Below are 18,250 nucleotides of genomic sequence, written 5' to 3' on the forward strand. Positions count from 1 at the left end.
AATCCAGAAAAACTCTAATGTTTTAATGATCAATTTACAAAAAAGGGGGCTCAACTTGTAGCCCACAGCTAACTAGCTGACTAGTTAGTTACATAATGGTTTGTAGGAGCATAATTCTTTTCAGGACAATCTTAGGAAATTCTGAGTTTCAGAGTTGTTAGATAAATCAACTTTCAACAACCTATATTGCTGCATCAATCTCATCCACACTCGTTGCCATATTTCTGCCTATTTCTCTGTAACTATTTTTTTATGGCTGTAGCTAGGTAGCTAACAAGAAACACAGCGATCAACACAGGAAGATCACATCAACATTCTTAGCCCCACCTGGAAACTTCTGGACAGCTGTTTCTCAAGCCATCAAAAGGCTCGACATCTGCTTTCTAAAACTAGGCTAAGCTTTCCCTGCATTTTGCTTTAAGTAGGTAAGGAGAAAAGAGAAAAGCAACTATGCACCTATGTTTCATTAAAAAAAAAAAAAACACTTTTATAGAATTAAATTTAAGCCTCCGGGGAAAAGAGCTATTTCACACAGTAAAAGCTATACATTCAATGCATGTCTTCAACCACTGTCTATCAACTGTACTGATTGAGAGAAGAGACAATCTGAGTGGCTTACAATTTGCTAATCAATTTCCTAGAGGGAAAAACTGACACTTAAATTTGCGCTCTGGGTATGTGTTCCAGTTTTCAGTGTGTGTTCATGTGCTACCACAGAAGAAATGCCAGTGGAATCCCTTAATTTAACCGGAACTACAGCGTAAGCCTGCTGTTTCTCTGCCCGCTCAGCACCACCGAGCAAAGTGACCATCTGTTTGGGGAGATTTCCACTGGTCTCCGAACACGGTCCAGAGACATTTATTAGACTCAGATAAAAAGAAAGCAGAGAATGTTCTGGAGCCAACATTTAAAACAAAAACTGGAAGCTTGAGAAAGGAGAAAGAGAAATTAGGCAGGATGACAGAGGGATTGTGTTGTTTAAACTGTGCCGCATTCAGCATGACAGTAAATGTGGTCAAATTTAATGGCTTTGTTAGTAATGTGTGAATGAGCACTTACATAGATAGCATTCACAGTAAATGAGGCTGGAATATAACTAGTTAATAGCTTTGCTGCTGTCAAATATAGATCAGATCAGTCAATATTCTAGTGTTCGTGGTCAGGTCATGCAGAAAAGCTCAGAAGCTTAAGCACTTATTTAGAAACTCTAAACTCATGGTAAGAATTGCTGACTTCATGCGTTATCTGGTTCAAATTGGCAGAATACCAGTCCTAACATAAGGTTTAAATAGACAAATACCCTTCAGTGTTTCTGTTCCCACAGCAACAGGTGTACCTCAAAACCAAATATAACATTCAAATGTAACTCGTACTGTGAAAAGAATAAATACTTCTGTTTATTCTATATCTATATTTCATTCTTATGCTGTCAGTAGTACAAGTTACAAATATGTCATCACGTCCATTATTATTAGGTAGCCGCTTCTTTGAAAGTCTACAAAAGTTAATGTGCTACGAGTGCTGACTGTTTTCAAACATTCCTAAGGAAGTAATCTGATGAGATCTAGACCACTGTAAATATTCCGGTACATAAACATCAATGTTAAAATGTACTCAAAGACTATGGGGTGTTTTATAGCTATATTGTTACTAGGCTAATGAGTTTCTTCATGGCTGTTTATAGTGCTTCTTTTAGAGTAAGTGAGCCCTAAAAGTGTCAAGTTAGCCCAGCCCAGACATTTTACTTATAACCAAAAATGTAAGCCTCATTGTAGTGTTAGAAAAAGAGTGTGGGAGATATTTAGGCTGACCGACATCGCCATCCATAGGGCAACACTGCTTGTGTGGTTAAAAATGGTTAACACATGGTTATATAAAACATGAATTGTGTTGGTATCTGTACCAAACCTTTAAGAACCACCAAATAAGCATTTGCTGGACCAGACATACACTACTTTACACTGATTTCCTCTTGTACAGCACAATTAGAAGAACTTTACTTCATCTAGCTCTCACCGACACTCTGATCATTTTTTCTAGGCTGACATCAGTGCTTCTGTCCAAAAGGCTGAAACGCTTTACAATTTCACACTAACCTTTCTCTTTCACTCACCTCATATTTCCTCACTAACCTTACATAAAAAACATCATTAACCTCTGTCCATATCAGTTCTTTTCACTTCCTAATTCCTCTTTCCCCTATCCACGGCAGTCATTGTGCTTCTGTTTTTTTACTTTAAATTCACTCTTTTCACAGGAGACTTTGTTCCAATCGAAGCATAACATCTGAGTGCTAACGATGTCTTTGTTCCACAGAAAGCAAGTTGAGACAGACTTTGGCCCCTCTCTTGTTGGATCATAGACTTTACCGAGTGCATTCCACCCACCTAGATGTCTTTTTCCACATTAGATTTCCATTTTCTGATTATGTTTATCCCAGTCGTTCAGCATTTATTGACCTTGCTGTCAACCTTTTCCATTTCCGAGCTCCCTTAAGGATATGATTGTTGACTAGATGATCTTGACCATGATGGGAAATGGAAGCAGCAGCTGCCCACGTATGATTGACGCTCTGGTGCTATTGTGGAATTATAATGAAGAACCAGAGCTGTGTGTTAGTTCTGTCATGGCAACACAATCAACACTTCGCTGTATATAGTATTTATAATTATGTGACAGCTGTGCAGTGCATTAAATTATGTATTTACAGGTCAGGAGCTTCAGTTCATGTTCACATCAAAAATCAGAGTGGGGAAAAAAATGTGATCTCAGTGACTTTAACAGTGGCATGATTATTAAATATATAACAAGGATAATAAAACTCACTTGATATATTGAACTTTACTTCACACAATTGAACTGAATTGAATTTAATCAAACATCAAAAAATCCGTTGTCTGATCTATAATTTATATTAGCATTTAGAATAGCTTTTTATTCATTCTGACAGTGTGTCATCAAAATAATCATTTTTTTTAACCCTGTCACATGGACAATTTGAAGTTGAGAAAACAACTGTAGTCAATTATGGAAAAACTAAAAAAAAAGATCCTAGTCAAATAAATATCCATGTTGGAAACAAATGAGGAGATAAACGAAACAAACAAACTGATCCTTTCCATGCTGACATAAAAACAACTGGATACACGGAGCTGATGAATGGCTGCAGTGTAACAGTGGACAGGGGGTTGAGGTTCCTTTTTCCAGAACGACAGAATCACACTGTCTGCCTTGATGCACCCCCTAAGCCTCTTTCTTAACCAGAAAAATGCTGTTGCTGAAAACATGACTCAAATCAGCTCCAGTAATCGATGCAATCCCTGATTTCATCCACTGAGGATGAGAGAGAGAAAACATATTGAAGGGAGGGAAGGTGAGGAAGGAGAGAGACAAAACAAGATTTTTGCCAAGAGTGCCCCTGGAGGGCTCAACGCCTTTCACATGGATCTGGCAGCTTTTCACCTCTGCTGTTAGTGCCCACACATATAGTGATATGTGTGGGCTATCCAAGCATTATGGAAGCCGTATTACCTACACAGTGCAAATACTGTCACTCAGACATAAGGAAACTTTAGTAAACTCCATTAGTGATGGAGTTAATTACTACAGGAGAAAGCCCAAGGTACTTTTTAACAACATAGGGTCATCATTAGGGAAAAGCTCTGTGGACATTATTAAATGTCTGCTGTCTCAAGTGAGTTTCAATGCAATACATGAATCATTTTGGCAGTGTGGCTTAGTGCATTTAACACATTTAATGAGTGGCTTTAATTATGTTCTCATGATATGTTCATGTTCTATGTTGTTATGTTAAGCAAGCATTCTGACCAAACATGGCATTAAATTAAAAAAATACTCAAAGGGCTGCATTGGTGGAGGTGTCACGATTCAGGTTCCAGTGAGACGATGCAATACAAATCGATGAGGGCCAGTTTAATACATGTGTGAGCTGTCAAGGAAAAAGCTGGTGATATTCTCTAGGGTTGTTATTATTAGCAAATCCCATGAAATGGCTAGAACTCTGACAAGGTTTTAGTATCAAGCATGGTCTACATATGCAAAACCTGCTACAGCTTATTCCTCTGTGCCATTCAGCTCCATTATGTTTTAGGCATTTCTGCTTTTATTAGATAGTTGAGAGTGAAGAGGCAGGCGGAAAATAAGGGTAGCGGGGGGGTGTGACATGCAAAGAGGTCCCCAGCTGGAGCCCCACTGTAACCATTCGACTACTGAGGCACTCTGTAGAGCTATTAAAAACACATCAATAAGCCACACTGTTGCACTGTCTATGTTCCTTCATTACCATGAACATTCTAGTTTCTTTTGATTCTACCCTACATTCACTGTACTGCTGCCATAAATACTCACTCTTACTTCTAAATGCGTGGTGCAAAATAGTCCACAACAAAGTTTCTTCTCGTGTAAGTACTGTTTACTAAAAACTACATTTTTTTAAAATGAAACTGAGTGGGCTAACAGTTAAAGCTAAAACTGCTAAAGCTTAAAGCTAAAGCAAATGAAAACACAGCTGACGCTACATGTATATGCATAATAGTTTTTGTATGTAACGGGGAAAACACTGACAACAATCAGCAACACATCATGCATTACTGGCATGTTAGTAAAAGTGCAGTCAGTTAATTTCCCTCAGCTTAACTTGTCAAGTACCTTCTATGCCCAAAGTTGGGGTAATGCCCATTGTCCGATAAAACAACTCCACAGTTAGTAAATTTATAAAGGAACAACAACAGCATAAGTTTAAAAGCTAAACATTAATTTTGCTAGCACAACTTGCTGTAATGGGTCAACTATTTCACAGCTTGAATCTACTAAAATTTCGATCTTGTATTTAATGCATATACAGAATGTGTTCCTCTGTGCCTTCCTATGTGTAGCTGACAAGGATTGACATTATGAAAAGAACTACCTGATTTTCATCTCAAGGGCAAATCCTGCAGCAGGAGGAAACTCCCATCATCTATACACTTGGAGCAGCAATACACCGGAGCAGCAATACCTGAATACATTATACAAAGCCGGGAGGGTGTTTTGAATGTGTATGTGAAGAGTTTTGGGACTACATCTCCTTCAGGTCACTGACACATTCACATTTTAACCCTTATCTCCACAGAGAACAATTGATGAACACAAAAGATTCAAAGTTCCGAGGTCAGTCCCATGAAGAATAACGACCCCTCTCTTCCCATATCCCACAGAAAGTGCAGAGATAAGAAAGAGACAGAGAATGAAGGAAAGGATTACATTTCCAAAGAGCCACAGAGCTTCAGAGGGACAGAGAGGGACTGACCTTGTACTCTCAGAGCTAGCGGTGTGGTTTATTAAGGCAGAAGAGAGGACCGCTTGAAGATGCTGTCTCTAGATTGGAGCACCGAGTCTCTGTCTGACAGACAAAGAAGCCCTAATTAAAGCAGGCAGCCTGTCCCTCAAGTGGCTGGCCTACTTGGCTAAATGAGGATTTAGAATAAGCCCAGAGGGAATACTCCAATTCATCCCTGTGTTTCAAAGATATGAGGAGAGACGGCACCTGAGTGGATGACACCAATGAAAGACAAGTAGGAAGGATCCTTGGGCTTACCTAAAGTAGGCGTGAAAAATTATGCCTAAAGGCAAACAGACTAAGCAGTACAACCACAAATGCATTTATAAATGTTACAATTGGTCTCATCTGTGAGCTAAACCCCGTGACACTTGAACTTCTTTACTTGGGTCATTGACTCTTCCCAACCAGAGAAGAGTAATCCACTATTTTCTAGCAGAGTACCATGGCCTCAAACTTGATAATGCTGACTTACATCCCAGTCTCTTCAGCTTCCAATGCTGAGGCGACCATACCAGACACTCTACACAATTCAGCTACATATTGAGACTCTGTCCATGAAAATCGCAAAACAGAATACCTAACCTATCATCATGAGAAAAAGAATGAGATTGCTGATACACGTGGCTACAATTATTTTCCTCTGCAGGGTGTCAGCTCAGTTTAAGGGATACTGTGAGTATCTCAGACATCCAGAATGAACTTGGGGTAGAATTACTGCTCTTTAAATGTCAAAAGCGTTCCACTTCAGGTGGTTTGGGCATCAGGTCAGGATGCCTCCAAGACACCTCCCTTTGAAGATATTCCAGGCATGTCCAACTAAGAATTGTAATGGGCAGACCCAGAACACACTGAGGTAAATTATATATCCCCTCTGGTGTGGGAAAGCCTTAGGATCCCCAAGGAAGACCTGGAGCTGGCTAGGGAAAAGGATATCTGGGCTACCTTGCTTGGCCTGACACCATCCTGAAAGTTAGATTTCCAAGCAAATTAAAATAATGTATCAAATGCATTTTTTTGGCCATAAAAATCATACTTGTTCTAAGATGGTCAGGTGAGACTGCCAGCTGAGAGACACTGTTAAATGTGTGCCCCTAAGCAACCAAAGGAGAGCAAAGGTTCCGAAGTAGAAGCCAAGACAGCAATGACAAACTCAATAGCAGTGGGTTGTGGTGGCAAGTCACTTGATAGTTTGATAGCCACCATAAAACATAAAAAAAACTAAAAAGGAAGGTGACCACAACAAATGTGGCGGGGAAAATGGAAGATCCCTCACTCAAAGCGTTAAGCGTTATGACAAGTAAAAAGAAAAGAGAAAAATCGGCCGAGGGTCAAAAGGCCAAAAAAGAAAGTGACAAATGGCAGAGCAAGACAAAAATAACGTTTGGTCCAACAATAACACAATGGAAAGAAGCAACGCAACAGCTGGGTTTCAAAACAGACTCAGGTGGGATCTGCTTTACTTTACCTGTAACGAATCTTCTAACTGGCTTCTACTGTGCATCGGTTACGGTGATGAAGTGGCAGTTTGGTGTGGGAATTACATTTTACTTTCATTGTTGTTTGTGGCTACAATTCGATATCCTAATGTGAATGCTACAAAGTAAACTAATGTTGGAGTTTTATTCAGCAGAAACATAAGAAACACAAAGTTACACAAACTACCATAGTTTAGCATCACTGGGTTTACTTTTTGTCATAATATTACCACACACTTGTTACCTGTTAGCTCATCAATATGTAACCTGTCTCATAAACAACAGAGCTAAGTTCTGGACAACCAGCCTTCAGACTGTATTTGTAACTTAGCTGGTCATCAACAGACCTTCGCTCAGACTCAGAGCCCAACAGAATTTAATGCGGCAGCTTCCTGTTATTTCCACTTGTGGCCACAGAAGCCACCTGTGCAGCTGCTCAGCAAAAGTTACATAGATTAGCTTTAAAAAGTCAATCTATTGTAACTCTTACCCTCATAAGCGATCATAGTTGCCAATATAGATATCAACTGTGAGCATTTATTAAACTTGCTTACCTGCTTGTTTTCTAACGAACAGCCAAAACGTTAAACATTCATTTTAAAAGCTGGAACCACAAAATATTTGGCATTTTTTCTTCTAACTCTAATAGAGATAGGAAAGTAATAGTAAATGTAACAGATGCGTGCCATTTTTCAGTTCTAAAATATCATTATCAGCCTTCAAAAATCTTGCTCTCAAGCTGATTTTGGCTGAAAGAAAGAAAGAAAGAAAGCATACGGATAGGAAAGGGACCATTTCTCTCTCTTTTCTTCTACAGGTTGATTCATTAAACAAAGGCTTGACTTCAGTGAGACTGAGCCACTAATCCACAGAAATCCATCCAGTGTTATTATTCCACAAGAGAAGAGACAATGCAGCTTATTAGTATTGATGAAATGCCTCCTTAGGGCTTTGATTGAGTGGATGATAGCGGACAAATCAGCTTACCACCTTCCAATGTATTTCATCATCAAACCGTCGATATCTGCCATCTGCTGCCGGCCAACTCAGCATAAAAAAAATTAAAAAAAGAACTATATCCCAATAAATCTTAAAATAGTGAGCAAAATGTAACAAACTGGCATTGTATTAGATTTAGTAATTCCACAACAAAAAGAATAAGATCCTATTTTCTTGGGTCAGTTTTTTAGGTTGCCATCTGATGCATGTGTTTATCCTACCATACATATTTCATGCTGTTGATTTTCCCTGACTTGTTGTCCTCCATTCCTTCACTTGTTCATCTCCTTTTATGCTTAAATACAGTTAGCTAGAATTGAAGATGAAATAACGCTAATTGTTATTTACAAAAAGAAAGGCTGGAATAATAATTCTTTCTTGCCAGTTGATTGATGGGGAAATTAGGCATGCAGAGATGAAAATACCTTTTGCCAAGGACTGGGGAGTCCTCCACTCCCGCTGACAGTTGCTCAATTACATTGCAGCTTGATTTCATGCTCCCTCATTCTAATGAGATATTTTTAGCATTCTATGAGCAGCTGTGTATCAGCTACAAGAACATGGTGCCTGGGTTGAATAATTACAAATATACAAACATATACATTACATACACTTCTGTAATTACACTACTGTTAATCTTCACTGTTGCATTTCAACCCCAAATACAGTATCTCCTATTATGTTTTTGTTTTCGGAATAAGTGAACATGGCTGCAAAAATCCAATACAGTTCAAAGTGGTATGTAAAATGTTCCAAAGCCTTTTGTCTCAGCTGAATTAGTGACAGGGGGTTAAACACACTGAGGTTTTATACTTATGTAAAAATCAATTCAGACTTACAGGGCCTTTGTGAGGAGGTAAAAAAAGAAACACAAGGAGATAAAACAAAAGTCTACCTTTTTTTCCCCTGTGAAACATTGTTAGAGCAGACAGAAAAGAGTTAAACATGCAGCTACATTGTAAATTACAGAAGAGAGTAGGGACTGGTAAGATATATATTTTTTTAATATTCTAGTGCAGACACTGTACTTTAGCTTGAGTGCAGATTCCAAAATAACTTTGTATCAACTTGCAAAACTGTTGTAGATTAATTTTCTGTCAATTAATTGACTAATTGCTTCAATTCTACTGATGACTGTGTCTTCATGCAATTTCCAGATTAAAAAAATAGCTTGACATTTTGGCCAAGCTTATTCACTTTCTTGCCAAGAGTTCAATGAGAAGTTGGAACCACTCATGTTTCTCCACTAACCCTAACTGATTGATCTCCATTCTCTGCAGAACATTGTATGGAGGGATTTCTTAATTGACGAGTGATGCTAAAATGCTGTAAAATATCTAGTGCAATTAGCTCAGGGTCTTTGACACAAGCAATTAGGGTCAGTGAACAAGCTTTAGGCAAAGAGATACAGACTATTTTAGAGGTCACAGAGACAAAAGGACATACTCTTAGGTTTTACTGAATCATCACTTATGCTTGCGTCAAGAGGGCCTGCATGAAGAGCTCACTGGTCATCCAAGTCATGGGCCATATGGGTCAGCCAGGACTTGAGAGATGAGCTATAGGTACAATGACAAGACATGTTCAAATACCATGTAGACATGTCTACTTTTCCCCTTCACGAGTGCACACACGAACGCACATGCACACACACACACACACACACACACACACACACACACACACACACACACACACACAATCTCTTTCACGTATAGTCTTAGCAGGGTACTGTGTTTGTGTGTGTATGTGTATCTGCGTCTGAATATGTATTAGGAAGAACCTATAGGGCTAACTGGTGTTAAATGAAGCCAGATCAAAAATGGCCTGTTTCAGATTCAGTAAATGCTATTATTGTTCATTGTTTAGCTAGACTGTAATATACTTCAACGCTTATATTACCCCACTGACTATATTTAGTTCTTCAACTCTTGTTTCCATGGGAATGAAGAGTTCACTGTGCAGCTGGGGCCACGGGTATTTTCCAGAAGCAAAAACGACAGAATGGCTGGCTCCTGAACCATAGCTAGCTTTTCCACAGCCTGGTGGGTTTGTCAAGTGATCATTTCCACTCCACCGAGTCCAAGCATCACTAGGTCTGTGTTTAACCACTGTCCTAGTTTTCCCTTCATACAGGCCTGTGCTGTCAGTGATGACATGCTTTCAGTTCATTACATCTGGGTAATGTTTTAGTTGCATGTTCTGGCATTGTCCCACTATTAGGGCTTTTATTTTGAAGGGAGGGTTTAGGATAGGTAATTCACAAACTTTTTATTACTTTTTCTCTTCAATCGTGATCAAATGAAGATTTTTTTTAAATTAATTAATTAAATTAATTAAAGAAAAAGACATTGTGTGAACATTCGGAACAGTAAGAAAATCTGTTTAATGCCACAAAGGCAAAAGACTGTGCTGAGCACAAACAGAAGAAACACTATATATCATTTGTCTATGGCCAATGGTGGAAAACGCAAAAGGCTAATGGCAAAGATAAATCCTTCCCAAGAATCTCATACTCATTAGAAAAGCCAAAAAAGAAAACTTCTGAGGAAATAAACTGTCATGTCATAAAGAAATGGGATTTATAGCAAATGTAGTCTTCATTTTGTGACATCATCCACCATCTCATTTGTTTACAGTAAGAATACAAAGCAAACTAACTGATGCCAATATGATACATACCAAACCAGGGTTGCAACTATCAATTACAGTATTTTCATTATTGATTAATCTGTCAATTACTTTCTCGATTAATCAATCAATCAATCTTTTTGTCTATAAAATGTCACAAAATAGTGAAAAATGCCCACAGCACACAGTGATCTATTTAGATGGCTTGTTTTAATTTGACCTACCAGAACCCAAAAATATTCAGTTTACTACCATACTGCATATGACAAAGAAAAAGCATCATATGACATTTGAGACATAAAAAGTCTGGTATTTTTGTTGACTCAGTGACTGAGGTGATTAATCAAGTATCAAAGTAGCTGCATTTAATTTTACATCAATCAATGAAATGATTAATTGTTGCAGCTATATGACAAACCTTTCAAAAAGGGGTCGTGGCCCTAATGCACGAGTTCCATAGGTACTTATTTTGATACCTTATTATAGTTGTTTTCAAGGTCCGAACTTCATATTTTGTGCATTTACTAATTAAAATATGCTCTTCCAGTGGTATGATTGTTTTTAGGGTAGACCTAGTCATACATGGGCAATATGGACCTAGATCTGATGTGGTTCAGTTTGAAGATATAGTAGGCTCCAAAGCACAAAAGAATTGTTTAATACAATTTTCAGCAAGCCATAACTTGGCAAATATGTAACTGTAGGCCAACCATTTTAGAAGTTAGGGGCATCTAACAGTGTAGAACAATCCCTGAAAATTTCAAGCATGTAGCATGAAGAGTTCAAAAGTAATGCGTATGGAAGTTTGCAATTTTTAAGCATCAGTCGTTTATTATTAGGACCTTAGGACCCTGTTTTCTTTTTTTTTTTTTTTTTTTTAAAGCCCCCATATCTCAGAAATTGAAGAAGGTATAAGCAGATTTTTTTGCACACTACTTGCTTGGCACAATGATGTTATTCACATAAAGTATGAAGCAAATCCAAGATGGTCAGTCAGGAGGCCTCTGTTGATTTGACATGGAATGACCCAGAGGGCCAACCAAGACTAAACACCTAGGATGTAACCTTCAATCATGGAAAATAAATAAAAATATATATATATATATATATATATATATATATATATATATATATATTCTGACTGTATACGTCAAGTGATGACACAAATGCTTTCTCACAGGATGCTACAATTTAATGCTAAAGACAGGGGTTCAATATAAATGCTCAAATCACAATGTAGATTTACTCAAATGTGAAAATACAGACAAATAAAGAAAATACAACAAATATGTATTCCCACTGTCAAAGCAGATGAAACTACTCCATAGATGCAGTCACGTCAACATTCCCTGGAAGTGCACTGCCCCAAGAAGGCACTGCCTTTGGTCTGAAGCCAAGGTTTTAGGCAATGTTAAGGATCTCCAATGAGATGGAGCTTCCTGTTTGGGATTTCTCATCACGCAGCACCGTTGGCAGTGACTCTGGGGTTTCCCCTCATTGAACGTGACCTTCAGTTCAGCCTGCCTGCTTTAATCTATCAGCCACTTTCACAGTACGCTACTGTATTGTCTGCCTAAAGGCATAATGTGCCCACTGTCTTTCCTCTCTCTTCTGAACACCACTGCTGTCATGTGAAACCCCTGTAAGATGGATAATGGCGGTTTATATGATTTGAGGCTAAAATATACATTTTTTTAGATATAGGTACACATATTATATGTTATCAGTCTGTGACCCATCTGTTTTCATGCATTTTGTTTTTCAGTGACCAGGATGTTGGGATCCTTTTATCCACACTTTCAGCCATTACCAGTGGTGGCTATCAAGGTGAAGGTAGCAGCCACAGTGAAGAGAAGTCATGAGAGTAGGAACACTGACGGAGGTGTGTGAAAATAGAAATTCATAACTACCAGTAGAGGCTCGAGCTCATCAGAATTAGTTACAACTGGGGTGAGTACTTGTCCGAGTAACAAGTTTTTTTTTTCTTTTTTAAAAATTATTAATTGCAGTTCATGATTAAAAATTCCGGTTTATATACGTCTCTTATTTTAATAGTTTGCTCATGATTTTGTCAGAGAAAACTGAACACACCACAGGCCTGTAATAATCGAGTCCGGTCTCGCCAACAACTCAGGTTCCAACATTTTTTTCTATTATTTTAGACTTAGTCTTAGTCACAGGTCTTGCCTTTTACAATCTTAAGTCTTGTAGTAGAGTGTAAGTCAGAAAAGATGACACTTCAGGCAGAGTGTGTCAATTTCCCCTTATTTACTACACGGCCACCATCTTGAACCGTTCTGCTCTGTCATTTACATAAACAGGTAATGCTGATCTTCCAAAGTGTGTCTTTGCCATGTAACAATGAAACACTTTCATTTTGTATACCTTCATACAAAAATGTGTGAAACAATGTCAGACTTCAATTTTTAGCTCGTAACACAGTGCAAGAATGCTTCCTTAGTAATATATTTATTTCGTATTCTGAGTTGTAATCATGAGTTTAGTAAAGAATGCAACTTTAGGCACACTTACACCGTTTCCTCTTCCTGTCACATTTAAATATGTTATAAACTGAAAAGGACTTGAGTTGAATTCTGTTGTTTTGCTGTTGGTCGTGACTTTGTCTCAAGACTATTTTAACTTGTCTGGAGTTGATTTCAGTGGATTTGGACCTATCCTGGACTAATTAGTTGACTAATTAATATTATATTATGTTTATTTCATGCATACAAAACCAAAGTGTAAAAAAACTGTTTGCTGCAACATGACCAACAGATAATAAGCGAGGTTGTAAACAAGCCGACAGTTTAGCCAGATTATTTAAACCAAACTGGTCAAAATGAAAGTCGGCTCACCTGAAACATCAGTAATAATCCCTTATTATACAGGAAAACTGTGTGTGTGATAACTATAGTAAGTACAGTAGGTCAAAGTAGAAGCAGGAAGTCGGTCTGTGAACTGTGTTGGATTTTTACAGACAGTTTGAATAAAAATTTTACAGCTCACTGTCATTTTATATTCCAAATATGTTTGGCTAACCTGGGGGCTTCCTTTTGGACTGTGTTCCCCTCTCTCCGCATTAAACCTGGAGAGTGCAATGTTAATTTTACCGATAGGAATGATGACAGAAACTATGACAATAAAGACCCAGCTGTTATAAACCAGAGTTCTTATTTGAGTGTAGCTCTGGAATAGGAACTCAAAACTAAGAGTGAAAATTAGACTGTTTTCTCTTGCTTCCTGAAAACTTGTCTTTCACCTTGTACAAACACCAGAGCAGTGATGCCAATAAATAGTTCATCTCCATGTCTACACATACACACACACACCAGACAACACACACACACCAGACAACACACACACCAGAAAACACACACACACACACACCAGACAACACACACACACACACACACACACACACACACACACACACACCAGACAACACACACACACACACACACACACACACACACACCAGACAACACACACACACACACACACACACACACACACACACACACACACACACATCTTTCCATTTCACTGTCATTTTCTCCTTCAGGTGAGGGAGGCTCAGGCTCAGTGAAGGAATTCAGCCAAAGCAATCTGAGTATGGAATCAGTCGTGGACTCCCCTTCTGTAAACATCTGCCCTCTTCTCTCTGTGCTCTCCTCCCTTTCATCGCTCATGTTCTCCCCTCACCTCCGCAGCTACAGTACCAATAATTGGACCCGGGAACCACAAACTCTCATTCAGGCTTCCATTTTTTTCCCCGTATGGGAGGACTGGCTGGTTTTTGTTTCATTGTTAGTATTGCCTCTTTTTTCAAAAAAACCACATGTACTCCCCAATTTTGCTTTCTTCATGCAGCTGTTAAAGCTGTGAGGAAACCCCCTGCGTCTCCCATGAGACACTACATCTGCTGCCACTGTGCAATTGCTCACCATTACTTTGCGCCTTTTCAAGCTTATCTCCTCTCCTCTCCTCTCTGTTTGTGTATTTGTCTGTTGTGCACTTTCCCATCAGCCCATTAGGGCTTGCGCACGGATCAATCAGCAGGAGCCTCAGCCCACGCAGCACAGATAATGATGGAAAGAATAAAAAAGGTGAGGAGAGGAAAATAAAAGAATCCTTGCATCTGCTTCCTGAACAGACACTCCATTACAGAAAGAAGCACAAAAAACAAAAGGGCACTGGGAGGAGAAAACTACAGAGGAGAGTTTTTCTCAACTCTGCCACAACGTTGCCTTCACTGGCTTGCGTTTTAATGTGAAAGCCGGCTCTCTGAGTCATGTGCAGCTCATCAGAGATCAGAAGCTCTGGTTGATATCAGAGAGTGAGTCACAAAAGGGAATTTAAAGCTGGAGGAGCATAGTGTGGTTAGCATAGCTGCTAACTTCTGAAACCTCACCACCATCTGCTACGACAGACATGACTGAGAAAAATGGAGAACGCATGAGAAAAACATGTTTAGTCAAAACAAAACAAAAAAGAAAGTTGCTTTGAAGGGTGCCATAGTTTATTAAAAGAATTATTTGAAGGCAATATACTGTCCCAGAATGACCTGCTGCCACAGCCTCATGTCTCTAACCAACAGTGGTATAACAGCACCAACGGATTGTGTGAAAACAGCATATCATGAGCTTAAAGCCACATTTCAGGGTATGTACTCACCTCTTGCAGACAGCTTCTTGGTATTGATTATTTTGGCAGCGTATTCCTGCCCTGTGGAAATCTTCATGCACCTCCTCACCACAGAGAAAGCACCCCTACAAAACATAACACGTCAGGGATCGGTCACTATATGGCAAGATTTTCTAAAATAAGCAAAGAGATGAGATAACAGGAGACTTTTTTTTTCTTTTCAATAGTACTGAAAAAAGAATCCTTCAATCACAGCTGTGGCCTTACTTGTTCTCCACCCTCCTGACACACTAAAAGACTTTTTAATCTGTGTTTTGAACAGATCCTCCCATCCCTGAGTCTGATAGTGGAAACTGCAGTTTAAAAAAAAAAGAAAAGAAAAAATACAATCTCATTTGAGTTGCTTTGAAGCTTTCGACCACATTACAAGAACTTCATCAGCATATTGAGTTTGTTCAGTCGCCACGAAACTGCAGAGGAACTTTAGATCCAAGATCATGAGCATGGTCGAAAGCTTCGGAACAAGTGATTGTTTTGTCACCATCCTGTCATTGCTTCCCTTGCTATATTTGCATTTTAGTCTGTCTCCCTATATTTGTATCTGTCACAGTTAGTGGGGCTGCTTTAATCAGTATCAAGTGTATTTCAAAACCACTACATTTGTCGACAAATGCAGCAACACAGCAAGACATGCATACAAAAACAAAACAACCAAAATAATTATAATGGTGAAAAAGACAAAGGTCTATTCGTGAATTCATTTTTGTTAGATATATTCTGCTTCTTTGGACTTTATGCAATTAGGTCTAAGGTGTTAGGTCTAATATTAATAACTCAGGCGTCGGTGAAAATATTGGTGAGACGAAATGATAAGCAGCCACAGAACCTTTCCATTTTTTTCCCTCCATTATCACGCTCAGTTTTACATCAAAATGACGACTGAGTAAGGGTCCCAAAACATTCTAGAGTACACACCGGTGAGCCGTTAAAGGTGTACGTTGTTCCTCCCCAAGCAGATGCAACAAAACTGGCAGAAGAGTGAGGGAGATGTCAATCAAGCTCAGTTTGAAAGGAGTGTTGCTAAAAGGTCCAATGTCAACATAACTGAAAACACCTGTGGAAGTGGACCATGGCTGTGCATCTCTGGGTTTGTGTCCACCATAGTGAACGATGCTGTAATGCTGGAAATGACCACTTTATGGCAATAATGGATTTTTATATGGTTTTTGCAACGATGCGATGAAGTACCTTAATCTGTCAGGTATTTAATTCACTGGATTTACCAGAAACAGAGTTGTTTATCAAAACTATTTGAATCGGCTCTTTCTTTTTTGTTTTGTAAAAATCAACATGTGCCTCCATGAGAGGCACAGGTTGTGTTGCAGACTTTAAAGCACTGCTCTGAACAGAGCAGAACAGGCACGCCTTCTTTAATTGGGACCGTTTCAGTGCTCAGGTTGCACTCCTGCATTCCCCTTACTGAGGCTTAAAAGAGGTGCCCATTCCGAAAATACACGGCAAAATACGAAGAATCTACATTACTATGCACATGGTGCATTTCAACGAACTTTCCTTTGAGCTACACATTCAATATAATACATATAATTGTATATATATACACATTTATGGATCTGTTATTAGTTATCAAAACTTCCAAACCTGCTTTCAAGCCAAAATCCTGCATATGGAGTGGAGCAATAATTGATGCAATAGGTAGTACTCAGTCACCGTGATAAATGACAAAGGACTGAGGTTTGACAGGTCACTGAATCCCAGTGCTTCACTGTGATTTATCCTTCTATACAGTTGGGTATCTGATCGGTTTGTGGTTGACCTTTGCTCCTCACTGTAAGAACAAACCACATGATTTAATCTTGCCAGACCTAACTGGGGACCGTGTTTATCTTTGTGCAAATGTGTAGGTGCACGTTTTGACCGCCTTTAAAAAAAATAATAGGAATTCATTCTGAAGGGGGAGCCAGGTGGAAACATGAAAGCCCAGGCACACCGGTGAGGAATTTCCTCCCCTCGCATTTTGTACAAAGGGCCGGAAACATACGCAGACACAAACCCGGTTACCGAGAGGCACATTCAGTGTCTGATATACATTGAAAGGTGAGCTTCGCTTCACTACCGCTGACAGAGCGGCACAGTTAACAGATTGCATGACCTGCTCTGCCACTGACACCAAATTCCGCTCAAATTTCCGCCTGTTTTTACTTGCCTGGCATGTCGCCCGAGGTACATGCCCGGTGGAGCAAAATTTAGACCAGCAACCAAGATTTAACGAAACACTTTAACATTCGGTGTGCATTCCAGTTCACTTAGAAGTGGTTTGGAAGGAAAATTTGTACTTTCCAAACTGGTTAACCAGGCATTATCCAAAAAAGAAGCTAAAGGGCGTTAGCGAGCAGGGAGAGCCGATTCAAATAGTTGTGATAAACACGAGAGCAACGCATTTACCCCCGTCGGGGTTAAATAAGTAGTCTTTAATATTTTTCCACGCCTGTGCTCTTCGTTGATCACCAAGATACCAGTTAAACTGAACGAGTTTTGATTGGGAATTCGCTTGACGTCCTTCCCGAACGCGCTGGCTGAACCTGTCAAGGTAGGAACAGGTAGGCGGCGGTCTCCCGCGGAGGTATCGTCCTGTCTAAGCCAGCGATAGTAAAATCCCAGAGCAGCTTCGGCTTGACTTTAACGAGGAATTTCGAATACACGTGTTTAGCAAATGAAGCCAACTTACTTTCCCAGCTCCTCGTACAGCTGGTACTCATCGGTAAACCTGGTGCAGGTCGTTGAAGCCATGTTTAGGTGGGCAGGGGAGACCGACTTGGGGACGTGAACGCCTCAGTTGTTTTGTGACTCTCCACAAATCCTTTACCCTCTGTGTCCCAAAGCGCCACTTGTCGCCTTTATTGCAAAAAGTCAAAAATACAGGAAAACTTGGTAGTTCTTTAGAAATGACTCCCGGAGGCGGTAAAAGCAGGGCGTCGCTCCTCCCGGCACCTGTTCACAGATCCCGGTCACTCCTGGACTTGACAGGGACGTCGCTACCTGCTGCTTCTGCGTTTGTCTCTACACTGATACTTGTTTTAGGTGACCGCAGTCAAGATAGATTTAATATGGAATATGACATATCCGGTCGTCGTATTTCAAA

General features: G+C 39.5%; 1 protein-coding gene across 5 annotated transcripts in view; it reads right to left on the reverse strand.

Annotated features, from left to right (window-relative positions):
• LOC120797123 (calcium/calmodulin-dependent protein kinase type II delta chain) overlaps positions 1–18,250 on the reverse strand; it is a 113,363-nt gene that overhangs the window by 87,188 nt on the left and 7,925 nt on the right. For all 5 annotated transcript variants that reach the window (XM_040140433.1, XM_040140430.1, XM_040140432.1 and 2 more), the window contains exons 2-3: positions 17,837–17,939; positions 15,121–15,215 (exon numbers count right to left, since the gene is read on the reverse strand). In XM_040140433.1, the coding sequence (XP_039996367.1) occupies positions 15,121–15,215; positions 17,837–17,898 (157 nt within the window). In that variant the 5' untranslated portion in view covers positions 17,899–17,939. The remainder of the gene's footprint in view (positions 1–15,120; positions 15,216–17,836; positions 17,940–18,250) is intronic.

The sequence above is a fragment of the Xiphias gladius genome, chromosome 12, assembly GCF_016859285.1.
Source record: "Xiphias gladius isolate SHS-SW01 ecotype Sanya breed wild chromosome 12, ASM1685928v1, whole genome shotgun sequence".
Classification (NCBI taxonomy): Eukaryota; Metazoa; Chordata; class Actinopteri; order Istiophoriformes; family Xiphiidae; genus Xiphias; species Xiphias gladius.